Below are 20,033 nucleotides of genomic sequence, written 5' to 3' on the forward strand. Positions count from 1 at the left end.
GTTTCTTAACCTGATTTTTTAAAACGGCTTCTAGATTGCACACCTGGCGCAGATTGAAGATGATAGAGCTGCCATGGTCATCTCCTGGCATCTGGCAAGTGACATGGACTGTGTGGTCACCCTGACCACTGATGCTGCACGTCGGATTTATGATGAAACCCAAGGTCGTCAGCAGGTGTTGCCCCTCGATTCTATTTATAAGAAGACTCTTCCAGATTGGAAAAGGTTAGAAAAAAATGAAAGTGGTGATTTAAAAAAAAAAAAAAAATACCTGTTCTATTTTTTATCAAATCATAGAATTTTAAAATTTCTCTGAAAAAAAATTTTTTTAATAAATAAATAAATAAAATTTCTCTGAAAGGTGCCTAAAATAGAGAAGTGACTCAGATTACCTACATTAATTTTTGTCTTCCTCACAAATATGATCTTCATTAAGATCAGTGTTGCAGTGTATTTGATCACATAGGCTTGCCAGGTTTAATTTGCCAGTTAAATGTTATTTGTTTATATGACAGATACACATACAAACATACATGAAAGGGAAGGATGGTGAGATGTCATGATCATTAACAGACTATTGAACTCCTTTATTTGGAGTAAGAGTATAGATCAATGTCTTTTGTCCTGTTGTAAGTCCTATAAAAATAAACAGCCATCATCTAGATAGAGAAGGCCTCTATTGGAACTGCCATTAGCAAAACTGAAATGTAAGAGATCATCTAGTTAGGATGTTACATCTGTGTTTATATATAAATCTGTTTTCTCTAATTGTTTTCCCATTTACTTTTCAAAATAAGTTTTTCAGCATAACCATGCAAACCAGTTAGCCATTTAAGTATTTTATGTGTACTCTAGTTTTGACTATTTTTAACAAGCTGCCTTAAAGACTCAAAACGGTGATAGCAAAGCAAAAAAGAAATTAAAATATATAACAGAATATTGACCAAAAATTTTCTCAGATTCCTAAACAAAGTTTTGCAAGGCCTACAGTTGAGTAGAAATGGGACTTGAAGGAGAATGGAAACTAAATTAAGAGCTTCAGTCAGTTCAGTTCAGTTCAGTCGCTCAGTTGTGTCCGACTCTTTGCAACCCCATGAATCGCAGCACGCCAGGCCTCCTGTCCATCACCAGCTCCCAGAGTTTACTCAAACTCATGTCCATTGAGTCAGTGATGCCATCCAGCCATCTCATCCTCTGTCATCCCCTTCTCCTCCTGCCCCCAATCCCTTTCAGCATCAGAGTCTTTTCCAATGAGTCAGTTCTTCACATGAGGTAGCCAAAGTATTGGAGTTTCAGCTTCAACATCAGTCCTTCCAATGAACACCCAGGACTGATCTCCTGGACTGGTTGGATCTCCTTGCAGTCCAAGGGACTCTCAAGAGTCTTCTCCAACACCACAGTTCAAAAGCATCAATTTTTCGGTGCTCAGCTTTCTTTACAGTCCAACTCGCACATCCATACCTGACCACTGGAAAAACCATAGCCTTGACTAGATGGACCTTTGTTGACAAAGTAATATCTCTGCTTTTTAATATGCTATCTAGGTTGGCCGGTCATAACTTTCCTTCCAAAGAGTAAGCGTCTTTTAATTTCATGGCTGCAGTCACTATCTGCAGTGATTTTGGAGCCCAAAAAAATAAAGTCTGACGCTGTTTCCACTGTTTCCCCATCTATTTCCTGCGAAGTGAAAATTAAGAGCTTACTATGTCATTAAACTGACATTTTATTTCACTTTGTAATCTAAACATAAATCAAGGAAACAGCTGGAATTTGAACTCAAATCTGTCTGCTTCTAAAATCTCCCACTCTGCTCCCAGTCAGTACCCATTTTAAATAACATGGGATGTCCTATCTAATCATAGTGACTGTGTTGAAAAGAGTAATAATTTTTCTGAAAGTAATTTTCCCTTCAGGAGGTCTTCTATTTTTTTTTCCATTATCCCTGAGGATCACATTAAGAATCCTTTATTTTAAAAAAGTATGAATTTGTTATTTAAGGCTAATGCTTGCTCTAAAAACTAGTTATCCTCCGTTCCTGGTCTTGTGCCTCCTACTGGGATTGAGTTTACTAGCTCTTAAAGCCACTCCACCCTCTACTCCTACCTGCACAATTTGGGGAAAGCTACCCTATGTGGGCAGGGGAAGCCCTGACACCCCAGTCAGCCTCCATCTCTTGAATCTCATTGTTATCCCTGGATTTCAGTTGGTCATTCTGTACACTGTGTCAGAGGATAGGTGGCCAGAGTACTGGGCTGCTTCTTTTCCATGTTCTCAGCCTTGGCCTTGCCCATGCCCTCAGACATTCTAGGGCCACTCTCCACATTAGACAGTCATATCATTGGCATCCTAGTTTAGGGCCAGCTCGAGAGGCTGCATCTCTTCTTGTCATAAATAAACAAAGCTTATATCAATTTTACAAACTAATTGAGGACAGATAAAACTAAGAACAGGTATTTTTTTAATGGTAAATACTGTTTTCCTTTCCAAAGGCGTAACAGTTAAGCATTTAGGAGTATTACCTGTGCGTAGGAAGCTGTGATCACAGAGATAATCAGTGTATTCATATGTTTTTCATCATACACATATTTTTTGATGATAAGTTACATATTTTGTTTAAAACCTTTTTTAAATTCAGACCTCTACCTCATTACCGAAATGGAAGATTGTATTTTAAACCCATTGGAGACCCCGTCTTTGCCCGAGACTTGTTAACTTTTCCAGATAACGTAGAACACTGTGAAACAGGTAAAGGAAGTCATGACTTTTTTATACAGATGTTATGCTTGTGATTCAGATACTTAAATTACTGATTATGGAAAATTATGTTCTTGTTTATAAATGATAGTTGTGTTATTATTTACTTCTCTTACTTTTCCTATTAGAATAAAGTATTGAATAAAATTCTTGTGTTAGCATTATTTCTAAGAAAACTTTTTAATAATATATGTTAAAATTTTTTAAAAATATGTCAATTTTGTTTTTCAACTGTTTCATGTGGAGTCATTATATTTCAACTTCTGGGTACACAACAGTGTGCTCACCAGCAGAAGTCTGTGTTAATATTTTAATATGACCAAAAAAGATGTCATAATTTTAACATTTTGTTTGTTGAATTTTTTAGTATTTGGTATGCTGTTAGGAGACACTATTATTTTGGATAATTTGGATGCTGCCAATCATTACAGAAAAGAGGTATGTACTTGAATTCTTTTTTAATTTGTAGCTCCAATTTTACTGTGTGTTTTAAAATTTTGATATGTTAGAGATCTATAAAGAATTTTATTTTGAGATACATGTGCAAATGACAGCAATATCAACTTAAATCCTATAAATTAACAGCATGTATATTATCTATGGTGAAACAGATCACCAGCCCAGGTGGGGTGCATGAGACAAGTGCTCGGGCCTGGTGCACTGGGAAGACCCAGAGGAATCGGGTGGAGAGGGAGGTGGGAGGGGGGATCGGGATGGGGAATACGTGTAACTCAATGGCTGATTCATATCAATGTATGACAAAACCCACTGAAATGTTGTGAAGTAATTAGCCTCCAACTAATAAAAAATTTAAAAATAAATAAATAAATCCTATAAATTGATAAGCAGCATGAATCTGAGCAAAATATATGAATGAATTTGCCAAGATGCAAATTAAGAGGAAATGTTTGTGGGCTGTGAGTTTCAACATCAATGTCTATTAATGGTGGTATTAAAAAAGAGTTATCTCAGATAATGTCATTGGAAACACAATTTGAGGCAGCCCTTGTTTATTGGTTGTTAGGGCTGTAACAAAGTACCACAGACTGGGTGGCTTAAACAGTAGAAATGTACTGTCTCACGGTTCTGCTGGCTTGAAATCCAAATTCAAGGTGTGCGAAGAGCCAGTTCTTTCCAGGGGTTATGAGGGTCTGTTCCACGCCTTTCTTCTTGGTTGGCCGATGGTCATTCTCCCTGCATCTGTTTGCATCTATGTATATGTACCCAAATTTCCCCTTTATTTAAGGACATTACTCATTGGATTAGAGCCCACTGTTATGACCTCATTTTAATTTGATTGTTAAGACCCAGTCTTCAATTCAGGTCACATTTTTGAAGAACTGGGGGGTTAGGACATCAACACAGGATTCTAAGGGATACAATGTATCTGATAATACCTTTGCAGAGCATTTAGCAATACAAATGTTTATAGATTGCTACATAACAAAACACTTCAAAAGTTAGTGGCTTTAAGCAGTAGCGGCATGTTAGTTATCATTCCTTGCTGGGTTTCTCCAAGTAGTGTTGGCTACTTGCACTGGGATAGTGAAAGCTCCAAGCACCTCCCTCACACAGCTGGCAGCTGATGCTGCTTGCCGCTGTGATTTAGCTAGAGCTGGCCAGAACCTCCTCTCGGGCTGCCACCTGCACCATTGTTCTCAGCCCCCCTTACAGGTGTGTGAGGTAATGCCATTAAGGTTTTTAGAAACCTTTTTCTCGCTAAGAGGATCTAGAAAGCAGTGCCTTAAATCTTTCTGAGGTCTTAACATAGAGACATCCTTCACTTGACTTTGATTCCAAGGCTACATTATACTGACTGTGCACTGGGTTTGATCTTAGCCCAGAGGCTCTCCGTTTCTTTTTCAACATTTTGTTGGCCAAACAGGCTGGGAAGGAAAAACAGTCCAACTCAGCAAGTTCTTGAATAGAAATATTTGAAATTATTTCTGAAAATGAATTAATTCCTACTTAGTTTATCTCCCATTCGTACTGTTTCATTCATAACTGACTACTGGCTGGGCACATGGCAGGGGTTGTAGGCTGGCAGACTTAGATCTCTCCACACAAGCCACTCCTCGTGGCTGCTGGGGATTTTATCAGTGGCATCTGGGTCCTAAGAAGGAAAGTTAGAGTGGTGAAGACAGAAGTTACAGGTCTCTTAAGTCCCAGTGTCGGGAAGTATATTTGGTTGGTCAGAATCTGGCCAGCCCAGATCCAAATGGGGGAATAGGGAGTTTGGAATAGATTCCCTCCTTTCCGTGGGAGAGGCAAAGAAGATGCCACCTTCTTTATATCATCATATATTAAGATAATTTATCTTACAGACATGCTATCACAAAAATATTCATTAGAATGTTTAAGAATTTTTATTGGGAAATTTTAAAAGCAGTGTAAAGGCCATCAGTTAGGATTGCACCACTCCATTATGGTAATTTATACAGTAGAATAGTATGTATCTATTAAAAAGATATAAAGCAGAATGACGGGTCCTAATGAGGAAGATGTGCAAAATACATTGTTTCGTTGAAAAGTTGCAAAATGATAATATACAAAGTTATGCCCTTTTGAAGATAAGCTTATGTAGTTTAAACAAGATGGAGAAAGCAATGGCAACCCACTCCAGTACTCTTGCCTGGAAAATCCCATGGGCAGAGGAGCGTGGTAGGCTGCAGTCCATGGGGTTGCGAAGAGTCAGACACGACTGAGGGACTTCACTTTCACTTTTCAATTTCACGCATTGGAGAAGGAAATGGCAGCCCACTCCAGTGTTCTTGCCTGGAGACTCCCAGGGACGGAGGAGCCTGGTGGGCTGCCGTCTATGGGGTCGAACAGAGTTGGACACGACTGAAGCAACTTAGCAGCAGCAGCAGTTTAAACAAGATGGGAGAATATATTGTATACTGTTGTATTTATTAAGAAAGATTAACCTTTCTATATTACTTTTAATAAGTTTTTCTTAATGAGGAAAGAAAGGCAATCTGTTGTGAAGAAGGACCTTTCAGAGGGCTGTTGTCAAGACTGAATAAAATAAGAAAATAAGAAGTGAATAAAATTTCAGTAAAGGAATGATCTATTTGGATTTGAAATCCAAAGGTCTGAATTTGTTGATGTAGAAGAAGTACTAAATTTAATAAATATGGTGTTAGGGACTTGGAAATAGCAGCTGATAAACATGTATGTAAACATTATAGGCTTGCAAAATATTTTAGCTGAAAGTGAGTGAGAGTAGTTACTGAGGAGGAAACAGAAGTCAATTTAAAATATGATCTAGTACCCTTAAATAGTGTATTATAAAGTCATGGATATCTTAAAATCATATAGTCTAATAATCTAGGTAAGAAACCTTAAGTACAAAACAAATAATGGTTCTGTTTCAAGTCATAGTACTAATTCATGGCAAAACTAGAACTACCCAGAACAGATTTTCTGTGGGCCCAGTTAGAAGAAATAGTAAGTGTGTCTTCAGTTTAGGAGAGCTAAATTAGTGAGATTACTGAAAATTAAACAACTAATTGGGGAAGAGTATTTGGCGTCTTCATGAATAGCTCCTTATGAACTTAAAAATGGCTCTAATATACTGTATCAGAAAATGGCTGTGGATGAGGAAGCTGCTGTATTCCAACGGTGATTAGCATGTTTATATGTCCTGAATTATAAGCCAGAAATCATACCCATTAGAAGTTATGGCCATGTATAATCTACTAGGAGAAGGTGAGTAGCTTACTAGTGAGGATGAATTAGCAAGTTGAGTAATAATTGGAAGGTTCTGTCAATAGTTCAGTCTGTTATTTGGACACCTACAGTGTATGAGACACAGTGAGGTGCTGTTAATTGTTGAATAACCAGCTCTGTTGAGTAGAGTGATGGCTTTTGCCAGCCCCCGCAGTGTGAATACTCATAACCTGGCTGACTTCCAGCTGACTCTGTGTGGTCATTGACTGAGGCGTTCAAGAGGACCTGGTTCTCATGAGCCAGTAAGTGCTGGTCCCAGCATATCACTAGCTCAGTGCTAGGCTTTGAGGGTTATGCAGAAACGGACCAGACAACTCAGATAGCCAAAGGAAGTGCTAGCAGAGGTGAACTAACAGACCATTTCAAAAGTCTGATTCTAGCTATATATCATTAAGATATCTTACTCTAAGAACTGGCGAGAAAGTAAGAATTCTAAGTGAAGGTGAGAACCCAGAGAGATGAACATAACACTGAAGCCTAATTTTTCTTTGAGAATATTTGTCAAACTAATGGAACTTGAGCATCAGTTGTCACTCCCTTGGAAGGCTCAGAGGGTAAGACATACCAGAATGCAGAATCTGCATGAAGAACCTCTTTCCTGGTAAATTAGAACCCCGAGAGGGCTAACCACTTGGCATAAGACTGAACAAAAGAAATGAGCTTGCCTCTTCTATCTCAACTCCAGGCATTTCTGGACTGAAACATAACTGCCTTTCTTGAACTTTAGCACTAAGTGGAAAATAAAAAACTATTTTCCTAGAGAATGCATTAACAAATTGGTTGTCATGTATGTTGCAACTTGCATTCATAATACTTGAATGGTCTTCAAGGTAATACTTAAAGGTAAACATTTGATTTCATGTAATGCTGGACTTGTAGTGTCCTTAGATATGTCATCAGAGCAAACAAAATTCTCTCTGAAAGAATTCACCTTTATCTTAAAATTGAAGTAATTTCATATTGAACATAAGAGCAAATTTTTTAAAATATTTGAAATATATAAATACATTATAAATAATGTTTATTAATATTTAACAAATATCTACTAATAAAAATATCAAAACATTTTAAATATATTTCATAATATATTTTAAGAAAAAATATTGAATATAAGAGCAAGTAGATTTGGAAAAAATCAAAAAGAGCATCTAAAAATAAAAAGTATAATCAAAGTTAAATACTGGGCAGACTTAACAGCTTAATAGAAAATTTAGTCAATTGAAAGATAGGTCAGAAAAATTATCCAAACTGCAGCCCAGAGAGAAGGAATGTAGTAGAGAATCACTAAGGATAAGAGTTAGAAAATCTTTTTTAAAAAAGTTTAATCAGACTGCCAAAAAGAGGAGGATAAAAGGATCATAGGTAATAACTGAAGAACTAATGGCTGAAAACTTTGAAGAACCAATGAAAAACATCAATTCATAGCTTCAAAAAATAATAGACCATATGTGACAAAAGCAGGGACAGCATTTGTTCCTCATAGTTCCAGCATAGTTCCTCATAGTGATGTCTTTGCTTCCAAAGTTTTGAATGAAATTACTCCATTCACCAAATATTGTTTTCAAACTCTTCTAAGAAATGGCTTTTATGACACCTCTTGGTCATATCATTAGGTTTCAGTAGTCTTTTTATTGTTTTCTCTTCATAAATTCTTCATGCCATTTATACTGATTCAACCCCTTGTTGATTTCATTCCTTGCTAGTCCTTACAGCAGTTGCAAGTATTGCCCAGAACTGTAACTCTGTTTACTCACTGAATTTGCAAATGCTGTCTTGATCTTTTTCAGGTCAGTGGCAGCGGCCTTGCAGCAGAGGCCTAGTGAGAGCTTAAGTTTTTTTTTTTTAATGGTAAAGTACATATAACAGAATTTAGCATCTACATCATTTTTAAGTATACAGTTTCACTGGTGTTATTATGTTCACATTGTTGTTCAGCCAATTTCCAGAACTCTCTTCTTTTTGTAAAACTGAAATTGTACCCATTAAATAACAGCTTGTCATTTGCCCTTTCTTCTGTGCCATTTGAGAATTGGAAAACTGTCGCTTTAACCACAGGCCTATAACTCATACTGTCAGTGCATTAACAAGAGAAGACAAGAAATTTGAATGTGTTTATTATTTAAGATGGTACTAAATCTGTAAAATCATTGCCTGAATCTGATTTAATATCACAGTTATTTGATTTACTATATATATGATTATTGGATGATAATAATATGGTAATAGTATGTGAATTCAGTCTGTATTTTTTTTAGTCTGTTTTTTTAATGTTCGCTTTTAGAAAGCGTACAAATCCAAACCAAAACTAAGAAAGTAAGATGTGATACTTTATTTTACTAAAAGATTCACTTCACCAAAAAATTCACCACAGATTTTCTTCAAGTGGACATTCCATTTTATTTAAATTTTATAAGAAAATCTAATTTGGGAAAGCATCTGTCAGTTACCTTGGAATTATGTTAAAAGAATAAATATTAGTCGTAATTTTCTATTACATGTCCTATTGCTTTTCATTTTGAAAATTGAATTGTATTTAATCTTTTATAATTCAGAAACTGCTTGATCTACTGTGTTAGATTGAATTAGGTGTTTCTACATGTTGCTAAATTGTCTTCTTTTCAGTCATTTTTTGATGTATGCATCCTGTTTCATTGTGTGGATGTGCCATACTTTATGTAACTTATTGAATGTGCAAGTTTCATACTTTTCATCATTAAAAGGATTTTTCAGTGTACATTGTTCACATCTGTGATTATTTTTTCTGGTATATTCTTAGAAGTGGAATTTTTGGGTCATGCAGATTGTTCATCTTTTTAGCACTTGTTATGTTTCCTCTGAGAAGGGCTCTCCCAAAGCAGGTTAATATTAATACAAGAAGACCCTTTCTCCAACATTCTGTCTGGGTGTGTGTTTTGTGTGTGTATTTTTAACATATTAAGTAGTGAAAATTCTCATTTGAGCTCCAAGTTATTTCAGTTTCACTTCCAGGGTTACCAGTGAATTTGAACATTTTTTGTATATATCTCCTAGACTTTTTTTTTGAAAGCATATTCCTGAAGATCATGAAATACTAAATCTAATGTTTCTCTTTTATTCCCTAGCTTCTCTGAAAAATTTAATTCTCGACTAACACTTTCTACTTCCCTTTCCATGTCTTAGGTTTTACTACGTAATTCTAGTTCCCCCAGCTCTCAGATCACTGGCTCTTTTTCTTCCTACAGCTGACATCCTCTGAAGATTCATCCCTTTGCTCTTCAGTTTGTATTTTCTTCAGTCTAATACAATATTCTTTTTGCTACCCTTTGGTCATCTGGAAAACTTACGTCTAACAGAAGGAATCTAAACTAAGTAATACAGCCCAGATACTGCTTTGGGTTTCTAGACACACACAAGTCTCTGGCTTGTCCGTCTCTCTTCCTTCCTCTTATTAATCAAGCCATCAGTCTCAATTTCACTTTTTCTGTTTGTGTTTTCTCTGTTCTAGTTTAGGTAACACTTGTGAGGTAGTCTAATTCATCTCTCTGCCTCTCGTTTTCCCCCGCAGTCATCTTACACATCACTAGCTAATTAATTTTGCAAAAATAGTACCATGATCATTGTCATTTCTTATCTCAGAACCCTTAAATGATTTATCCTTTCTTAGAGCAGTTAAATTTTATAGACTCACTAATTATATCCATTTACTTACAATAGGTTGTTAAAATTACACACTGTCCTACACTGCTGACCAGAGATGGAGATCGCATTCGAAGTAATGGGAAGTTTGGGGGCCTTCAGAATAAAGCTCCTCCAATGGATAAACTCCGGGGAATGGTGTTTGGAGCTCCAGTACCAAAACAGTGCCTGATCATAGGGGAGCAAATAGGTAGGTTAAATTAAGTACTTAATAATTTCTCATTTGATTTTAACCCTTTATTTGGACCTTATTTATTGAGACTCTAACATTGAAACTTAACCAGTAACACATACAAATAAGATGTTTTTATCCAGTACTTCTAGCTTTCTAACAGTAAATAGTTTTGAAATACATATATAGGAAGTAGGTTTTCCCTCCTGTTCTCATTCTTATCTGGAAATAAAGGAAAGATTTCCTTGTTGAATAAACTAGTATCTCATCAAACCATAATACTTCATTTTATATCAAAGTTGTTAACTATCTAGATTCATCTTTCTGGTGTACGTGACATGCGACCTCCCTTCTGCAGGCTGTGTCTCCTTGTTTCTAGTCAGCTGATACAATTGTCTGTATGTCTGTTCTGAAGTGCTTTTACTTTACAGGAGGGTCCCAAATGGGCCATCACCTAAGAGCTGTTTGCTCTTAACTTTATATAGTTCTGATATGCTTGGATATCTACTTTCCCAGCAAAAAGTAGTTTGTTGCTAACTTAAGATAGTAAATTGTAGTTAAACTGTAACAAAGTTTATCATCTTAATTATTTTTAAATGGGTAGCTCACTAGTGGTAAATGCATTCACACTCTTGTGCAACCAGTCTTCAGAAACCTTTTCATTTTATAAAACTGAAGCTCCATACCCATTAAGCAGCAACTCCCTGCCTCCCCTCTCATCACCTGCACGCCACACAGGTTTCTGTCTCTGTGAATTTGACTCCTCCAGGCACCTCTGTGTGTGCGGATCAGAGTGTCCCTTTGCGACTGGCTGACGTCACTCAGCGTCACGTCCTCCAGGCACGTCAGTGTTGTAATTAACTGTGTGTGTCATGGTGTGTGTCAGAATTTCTTTTTAAGACTGAATAATATTCTGTGGTATGAATATACACATTTTGTGGGTTTTTTAAGTATAGTATACATAGAGAAAAGTGCACATTTCAAAGCATACACATTTTTCACAAAATGAACATTGCTTCTGTATTAAGAAACAGAAAGTTATCAGCCCCACAGAAGGCCTCCAGGCCTCTTCCAATCATAGCCCTATCCCTCTCAAAAGGATAACAATTTTTTTGACTTAAAAGAGCTTAATTAGTTTTTCCCATTTTTGTACTTATATCTACATGGAATTATACAAGTGATGGATTTTTGTGTGTCTGGCTTTGTTCAGCCCTGTGTTGTGTGTGTGTGTAGTTGTAGTTCATTTTAATTGCAGGATAGTATCCCATTGTGTAAATACACCACAGTTTATTTCTTTATTGTTATACTGCTGAGGAATTTGGGTAGTATCTCGCTTGGGGTTATTACTTCAACCCCCAACTGTATTTAGGATAGTAACTGAGAAAGATGCTAGGAAGAAGGCTGTTTTGTATTCTTCATGAGAGAGGTGCAGTTGCAAGAGGAAACATGGGAGAGGCTCAGACAGACAAAGTCAGTGTAGTCACAGGTCCTAGGACGGGAGGCGCCACCTGCCACTCAGGGCCACGTGGAAGACACTGGGGTGGTCAGGACGCAGAAGACAGGCTCTCGGAGAATGCTTCTGTCACAGCCTTTATGGGGGATTTACAAAGATGTAATGTAAAACTTGACTAGAGGAAATCACAAGTAGCAGTATTAGTGTCAAGGCAATGGCACTAAAAGCACAAAGATGAATTCATTTTTATATCAGATATATTTGATACTAGAGGCCCAAAAGTTAACGAACTTGATGCAGTAAATTATAAAATCAAAATTCGTAAAACTGCTGATTGTACAAAGATAAACCTTATTATGAGAAACCATTAATCCATGACAGGTCCTTAGTCAAAAAAAAAAAACATTTTCTACCTAATAAGTTGTAATATCAGTACCTTAGGTATTTATAGAATACATCACAAAAAATGGTCATAAATTCAGTTGATCAAATTGCTACTCAGCCACAGTGAGACTACAAATTATAAAAAGCAAAATTTACTTAATGATTTATTTTTAATATAATGTAACAGAACTAAAAATAACTTATTCCTTTCCTCCCAAAGTAAGCTCAAATAGTAGATATTTAGAAACAACTATTTTGTCAAAAAAGTTTTAACTATTAAAGAGAACAATGTTACACATTATATGTAGGAGGCATGAAAACCAAGATCAAACATAAATCCATAGGTTTAATGCTTTTATTATTAAAGGAGAAAAACAAGTTTAAGGATTCAACTCAAATGAGAGGAGGAAAAAAATACATCTCAAGAAACAAGTACAGCCAAATGAATTGGGGAAAAAAGAAAACCTTTCTATCGAATAATATATAATTCCTGAAGGTGGTCTTTGGGCAAAATAAATACAAAAAGTAATGGCTCCAAGAATACATTCAGACAGAAATTTCTTAGTTTTCTATAATATTATAAATACATTTAGTATGTCCAAATAAAATGGACTACATGCCGGAAAATTGCAAATCAAATGAACAAAATTGATTTAAATAAGGCAGAAAACTTATATAGGCCATTGCCTGAGGATGTATTCAGAAAGCTAACTCCATCCTATAGGTTTTTCATGAGTGAATGTCAAATATAATTTGTTTCAGAATATAGATAAATATGGAGATCACTCAGGCTGTATTATGAAACTGATAGCAAAAGTGTTTCCAAAAATGGCACAGGCAAAGAAAACTTCTGTGACCACTCTTCAGCTGTATTCAGGAAGTTCTTAGCACAGTGGGGCGGAAATAGAAAGCTTAATCTTGAAAGGAACGCTTTATTGTTCCCTTTATCTACAGTGGTTCTGTCCCAGACCTGTGCATGGCTGGCTTCTTTTCTTTCCTGTTGTGTAATGTCACACCTTCGTGGACTTCTCTGACCAGCCGATCTAAAATGGAAGCACCTACCTTGGAGAAATGGGCTTCTTGACATACAAGTACTGGCAGATGTGAGAAAAGAAAACATTTTATAGTTTTTTTTTTTAAGTTTACATGATTTTAAAGCTCCTTGAAGAAAATAGAAGGGCAAATGACAAACTAGGGGGAAATTGCATATATGGTAGACAAAGGTGTTGTAGGAAGTCTTATTAAAAGCAGCCTTTAAAAAGCAAGAGAAAGGACAAAGACTAACAGAAAAATGGATGACATGAATAAGCAATTTTCAAGGGAATAATAATAGTTACTTTTGGAGGGCTTATTATGTCCCACATATTGTTAGTAAGCTTATCACTTGAATTTCATTTACTACTGTTCTCCTCATTTTACAAATGAGGAATTTGAGTCTTTAAAAGGTGAGATAACTTTCCCAAGTTCAGGATAGTGTATGCGTTCATTTGTCCAGTGACACAAGAGAGTAGAAAGAAAACATTTTTTTCCTATACTTTTTTCCTGTATAATTGAGATAATTTACTTCTCCATTACCCTTTTCTGTATATTTCCAGATCTGCCTCAGTGTGTGTCACTTTTATAATCACAAAATGTTACCAGTAGGTGTTGGTTGTTTTTTTTTAACTAATTGTTTTTAATACTCATTTTCTTTGAACCAATAATTGATCTTATAAGAAAGAAGCCTGAGTAAACAGTTCTAAATAAAAACAGGACTTTTTTTTCCTTTCTCAGATAGATAGTATAGCCTTGTTTTTCAAGGAAAACATAAGAAATGTTAAATGCTTTAATTGAATTTATGAGAGATGTCTATTAAAATTTCATTTGGAAAGTACATAGAAAATATAATTACAAAAATCACACATGTTAAAAATTAAACCTGCAGGCATGTGGGATGAAAACAAAAAAGTGAGGTGGTAGACCTATCAGTTTTTTCCCAATCTCTCTCTTTTCTGTATTAGCCCGAGTTTTCTGTAGAGATCATATAAGTAGAAATAACTTTTTTAAAATATTAAAACAAAATAACTCTAAACATTGTAGAAGCCAGGATATAATTAAGAAAGGAGAGTTGTTAGTAGCAACTGAAGATTTAAGAAAAAGCATTTTAAAATTTCCAATAAGTAATCAATGTGTAGTTTATAATTGTGACATCATCAGTCTCATTAACACTTTCATATACTCCAAATACATAATATGCACCTGGCCAGCCTAGACATTATTTATGCTTTATTATGTCATGCTTAATTTGTTAATTCTAATATTTAACTTCTCCATCCATTTATTGGGTTTTTTGTTGTTTTAAGTAAAACTATTCTTAATTTTTTTATATTCTTAATATTTTTAAGAGGTAGCAACTAAGATTATTGAAGGTTTGTGGTTTTCAGGACAAAGATATTTTGTTCTGTTTTGTTTTATACTTAACTGGAAATTGAGCAGATTGAATGCCTGTGGACCTGTCTACTAGCCGCTCCTGTTTCATCTACACCCACCCCTCTGTCAACTTGCCTCCTTCCTGTTCTCCCCTGCTGAATGCTTTTGGAACAGATCAGAGCAGAAGTTCTAGTAAATTTTTTTACCAATTTTTTTTACCCAGTTTACAAGTATTTATCATTTTTTTGCCAATGCAGAACAGAAAGTTTGAAGAGAACTAAATGCTACTGAATAAAATCTACTTACCTGTCTCACTGCTTGCATCCTCCAGTGGTGAGAAGATTGCTTCTGCCTTCTTCAGTTCAGTCACTCAGTCATGTCCGCCTCTTTGCGACCCCTGAACCGCAGCACGCCAGGCCTCCCTGTCCATCACCAACTCCTGGAGTCCACCCAAACCCATGTCCATTGAGTTGGTGATGCCATCCAGCCATCTCATCCTCTATCATCCCCTTCTCCTCCTGCCCTCAATCTTTCCCAGCATCAGGGTCTTTTCAAATGAGTCAGCTCTTCACATCAGGTGGCCAAAGTATTGGAGCTTCAGCTTCAAAATCAGGCCTACCAGTGAACACCCAGGACTGATCTCCTTTAGGATGGACTGGTTGGATTTCCTTGCAGTCCAAGGGACTCTCAAGAGTCTTCTCCAACACCACAGTACAAGAACATCAATTCTTTGGCAGTCAGCTTTCTTTATAGTCCAACTCTCACATCCATACATGACCACTGGAAAAACCATAGCCTTGACTAAACGGACCTTTGTTGACAAAGTAATGTCTCTGCTTTTTAATATGTTGTCTAGATTGGTCATAACTTTCCTTCCAAGGAGTAAGTGTCTTAATTTCATGGCTGCAATCACCATCTGCAGTGATTTTGGAACCCAGAAAAATAAAGTCAGCCACTGTGTCCACTGTTTCCCCCTCTATTTGCCATGAAGTGATGGGACTGGATGCCATGATCTTAGTTTTCTGAATCTGCTTTCTTAGCAACCCCAAATACTTGTCTAGTAACAGCTCTTCAGATATAGGTATTTTCAACTATTTTGCATTATTTTTCGTAGTGTTGTTTTTTCCCCTGGATACATTGAAATAATCTATATATCTTTGTTAATAAATAGCGTATAGAAATGAACACATTGTAATTTGAGCTTTTTTCCTTTCATATAAACTAATTTTATATTTTAAAATATTTTTTCACTATTTTCATAGTAAAGCATCATTAGTTTTTTCCTATATAATTAAAATTTTCAAACAACATATAATGTATGAGCTCTAAAATCATTTATAAACAGAATTAAATATGAATTTTTGGTTATTCTCTTTGGTGAAATTTTATTAAATGAATTAAAAAAGACTTTTTTATAAACACCATGGTAAATAGGAATTCCATTTCATAGCAAAAAGTTGGGAATTGCTAAGGCATATTAGCTCAAAATACTCCCAGCTGAGCTTCAATAGTACCTGAACCAAGAACTTCCAAATGTACAAGCTGGATTTAGAAAAGGCAGAGGAACCAGAGATCAAATTGCCAACATCTGCTAGATCATAGAAAAAGCAAGGGAATTCCAGAAAAACATCTGTTTCATTGACTCCTCTAAAGCCTTTGTCTGTGTTGATCATAATAAACAGTGGAAAAATCTTAAAGAGATAAGAATACCAGACCACCTTACCTGCCTCCTGCGAAACCTGTATGCAGGTCAAGAAGCAGCACTTAGAGCCGGACATGCAACAACAGACTGTTTAAAATTGGGAAAGAAGTACATCAAGGCTATGTATTGTCACCCTGCTTATTTAACCTATATGCAGAGTACATCATGCAAAATGCCAGGCTGGATGAAGCACAAGCTGGAATCAAGATTCCCGGGAGAAATATCAGTAACCTCAGATACGCAGATGACACCACCCTAATGGCAGAAAGTGAAGAGGAACTGAAGAACCTCTTGAAGAAAGTGAAAGAGGAGATTGAAAAAGCTGGGTTAGTAACTCAACATTTCAAAAAACGAAGATCATGGCATCCAGTCCCATCATTTCATGGCAAATAGATGGGGAAACAATGGAAACAGTGACAGACTTTATTTTTGGGGGCTCCAAAATCACGGCAGATGGTGACTGCAGCCATGAAATTAAAAGATGCTTGCTCCTTGGAAGAAAAGCTATGAAAAACCTAGGCAGCATATTAAAAAGCAGACTCATCACTTTGCCAACAAAGGTCCATCTAGTCAAAGCTATGGTTTTTCCAGTGGTCATGTATGGATGTGAGAATTGGGCCATAAAGAAGGCAGGGTGCTGAAGAACTGATGCTTTTGAAATGTGGTGTTGGAGAAGACTCTTGAGAGTCTCTTGGACTGCACGGAGATCCAACCAGTCCATCCTAAAGGAAATCAGTCCTGAATGTTAATTGGAAGGACTGATGCTGAAGCTGAAGCTCCAGTACTTTGGCCATCTCATGTGAAGAGCTGACTGATGGGAAAGACCCTGACGCTGGGAAAGATTGGAGGGGAGGAGGAGAAGGGGACGACAGAGGATGAGATGGTTGGATGGCATCACCTACTCAATGGACATGAGTTTGAGCAAACTCCGGGAGATGGTAAGGGACAGGGAAGCCTGATGTGCTGCAGTCCATGGGTTGCAAAGAGTCAGACACAACTGAGCAACTGAACAAAAACAGCAAAAGCATATTGAGTTAAGTTGCTTCTGTCCATCTTAGGCATAAAATATTTGCTGTTAGTGTTCCATTTAATAGAAAGTATTTAATACTCCATCTTTCAGTTTTATAAATAACAAGTTGATTAATATAAAGCTTTTGAATATACTGTTTCTTGAGTATTTAAAAGGTAAAAGAACCTCATGACTTACTAAGTTAAGTAGGATTCAACCCTTAATGACTTAAAATTTTTGTATATTATCTTCTGAATTAGGCAGCATCCCTGACATATGGGTCTGGACATCATTTTGTACCTCATTCACATAGAAAATAAGTACTATTTTATGCACATAGAAAAATGAAATTAGAAGTACTATCAAACCAGAAAACCAGACTCTTTTTTTAGTGGCTACCTTTGAGTTCCCAATAAGTCATAAGGAATTAAGACACATAAGGACTTTGTCATTACTGAATTACACATATGGAATTCATTTTTAAATATATATGAATATGCTCATAAGTTTTCATAGGTGTGTGTGTGTGCTTACTCATTCCCAGAAAGCTGGATAGTTTTTTTAAATACTGTTATTGACCCTTAAAATATAGAAAATCTCATATATCATGTACTCTTGACTAAATTGATTTCTTCCACAGGTTCATATGTAAACCCACTGTATATATTTATTAAACATACGGGTGTTTGTATGCCCGTTCCCATGAATACTGAACATTTTTGTGTGACTAGAGTCTCAAAGGGTCAAATAGTAAACATTTTAGGCCTGTGAGCCAGGAGACAAAATTGAGGGTGTTATGAACATATTTATATAACCGTTTAGAATGGAATAATTTAAAACTGTATAAACCATTCTTGGCCCGTGGACTAAAGTATAGCCAATGTATTTAACCTATAGTGTCTAGTAATTCATACAAACAGGCAATAAATAGTCTCAAACTTGACCAATGTATTTTTAAACAAAGTAAAGAAAGTTAAGTTTTTTGAAAGCTAAGTGTCAAGAGTGTTTGAAAGCTGTGTTTAAGGAAATGGCCATGTCTATTGGAAGCAATACTTTTCTAATAATGCCATGTTTAATGCATTCTTCCCCCCACCCCAAATTTTTGTGGAATTAGATTGAATACTGAATATCAAACAGGATGTAAACACTGATGGAGAGAGTGATTTTTTTTTAATTGTAAAAGTCACATTCAGTTGAGTCCAGTGGCTCAGTCATGTCTGACTCTTTGCAGCCCCATGAACTGCAGCACGCCAGGCTTCCCTGTGTATCACCAACTTCCAGAGCTTGATCAGCCTCTTGTCTATCAAGCTGATGATGCCGTCAAACCATCTTATCCTCTGTCACATAAAATATACTATTTCAGCCATATTTAAACTATAAAGCTCGGTGGCACTGAGTACATTCATGTTGTTGTGCAACTCTCACCATCATCCATGTCCTGAATTTTTCACTTTCCTAAACTGGAACTCTGTCCCCATTGAACACTAAGTCCCCATTCCCCTCCAAACCTCTCTTCCATCCACTAGCCCTTGGCATCTACTCAGTGTACTTTCTGACTGAATTTGACCATTCTAGTTACCTCATATAAGTGGAGTCAAACAGTAGTTGTCTGCACCTAATGTATATTGAAATGTATTTTAAGGTTAATATATGTACAATAAATTTATTAAAGTCAAGCAGCTGAAGAAAATTAAGATTTAATAAGCACCAGTCTTGTGCCAGGGTCTAAACTGTGATTTTTTCTTTCATTTGTTTACTGTGAACGTTAGAAGTAGTTCCATGTGTTACCGTAACACAACACCCCAGTGTTGCTGGCTCTTCTTTCCTAACATAGTGCTTTGATATGATAGTAGTTTTAATCGAATGTCTGGTTTCTTTGTAGATCTTCTTCAGCAGTACCGCGCTGCTGTGTGCAGGTTGGGCAGCGTGAACGAGGACCTTAACGGGCAGCTGAAGTACCTTCACACTCCTGACATGAAGAGGAAAAAACAAGAACTTGATGAACACGAAAAGAATCTCAAACTGATAGAGCAAAAACTAGGTACTGTACTTTCTGTGAGATCTTTCTCTGCATGAAGATAGTGTGTGTGATTAGAGAGAACTGAGCTCCACGAAGAAAGAGCGTGAATGACCCAGAACTTAAATCATAGACACTCTCGACCTCTGGGTGAACTGACAAATGTTTGTAAGCTATTCTCTCAGCAGGCGTAATAAGAAGCATTCCCAGTATTATTTATTAATTCTTCTATAAATTAAGAGGTATTTGCTTTCATTGCTTATAATAATTCTGGTCTTTTAAAAGTTAATTTTCTCTGTTTTCTTTCTGTCTTTGCAGGAATGACTCCCACACGTAAATGTAATGATTCACTGCCTCATCCAATGACAGACTGTCCAGTTCCTCCCAAAAGAATAAGAAGAGAGGCTGCAAGACAAAACAGGTGAGGCTACTGTGCCCTCAAAGCTCTTGGCTCATCATACTTTAAAAATAGCATGAGGGTGTTTACTTGCCTGCCTTGAACCAGAATTAATTTTGTTTTCATTTTAACCGAATTGAGTGATGGCTAATGAAAATAAGATGGAATTATTTTATATTTCTTCCTAGGATATTCTAAAAAATCATTTTCTAAAATGATTTTTTGCAGATTATTTGAAAACTTTCAAACACATTGCATTCTACTTTATAGGCTCAGCAACTTGACAAGTATGGACTATGCAGAACCACTCGTACATTGCTCATTTAAAA

The 20,033-nt window shown here is 36.3% G+C and overlaps 1 protein-coding gene across 2 annotated transcripts in view; it reads left to right on the forward strand.

Annotated features, from left to right (window-relative positions):
* SMCHD1 (structural maintenance of chromosomes flexible hinge domain containing 1) overlaps nt 1-20,033 on the forward strand; it is a 120,580-nt gene that overhangs the window by 91,601 nt on the left and 8,946 nt on the right. For both annotated transcript variants that reach the window (XM_043443864.1, XM_043443865.1), the window contains exons 42-47: nt 35-225; nt 2,636-2,745; nt 3,122-3,192; nt 10,180-10,351; nt 19,173-19,331; nt 19,626-19,728. In XM_043443864.1, coding sequence (XP_043299799.1) covers nt 35-225; nt 2,636-2,745; nt 3,122-3,192; nt 10,180-10,351; nt 19,173-19,331; nt 19,626-19,728 — 806 coding nt within the window. The remainder of the gene's footprint in view (nt 1-34; nt 226-2,635; nt 2,746-3,121; nt 3,193-10,179; nt 10,352-19,172; nt 19,332-19,625; nt 19,729-20,033) is intronic.

The sequence above is a fragment of the Cervus canadensis genome, chromosome 23 (genome assembly GCF_019320065.1).
Source record: "Cervus canadensis isolate Bull #8, Minnesota chromosome 23, ASM1932006v1, whole genome shotgun sequence".
Classification (NCBI taxonomy): Eukaryota; Metazoa; Chordata; class Mammalia; order Artiodactyla; family Cervidae; genus Cervus; species Cervus canadensis.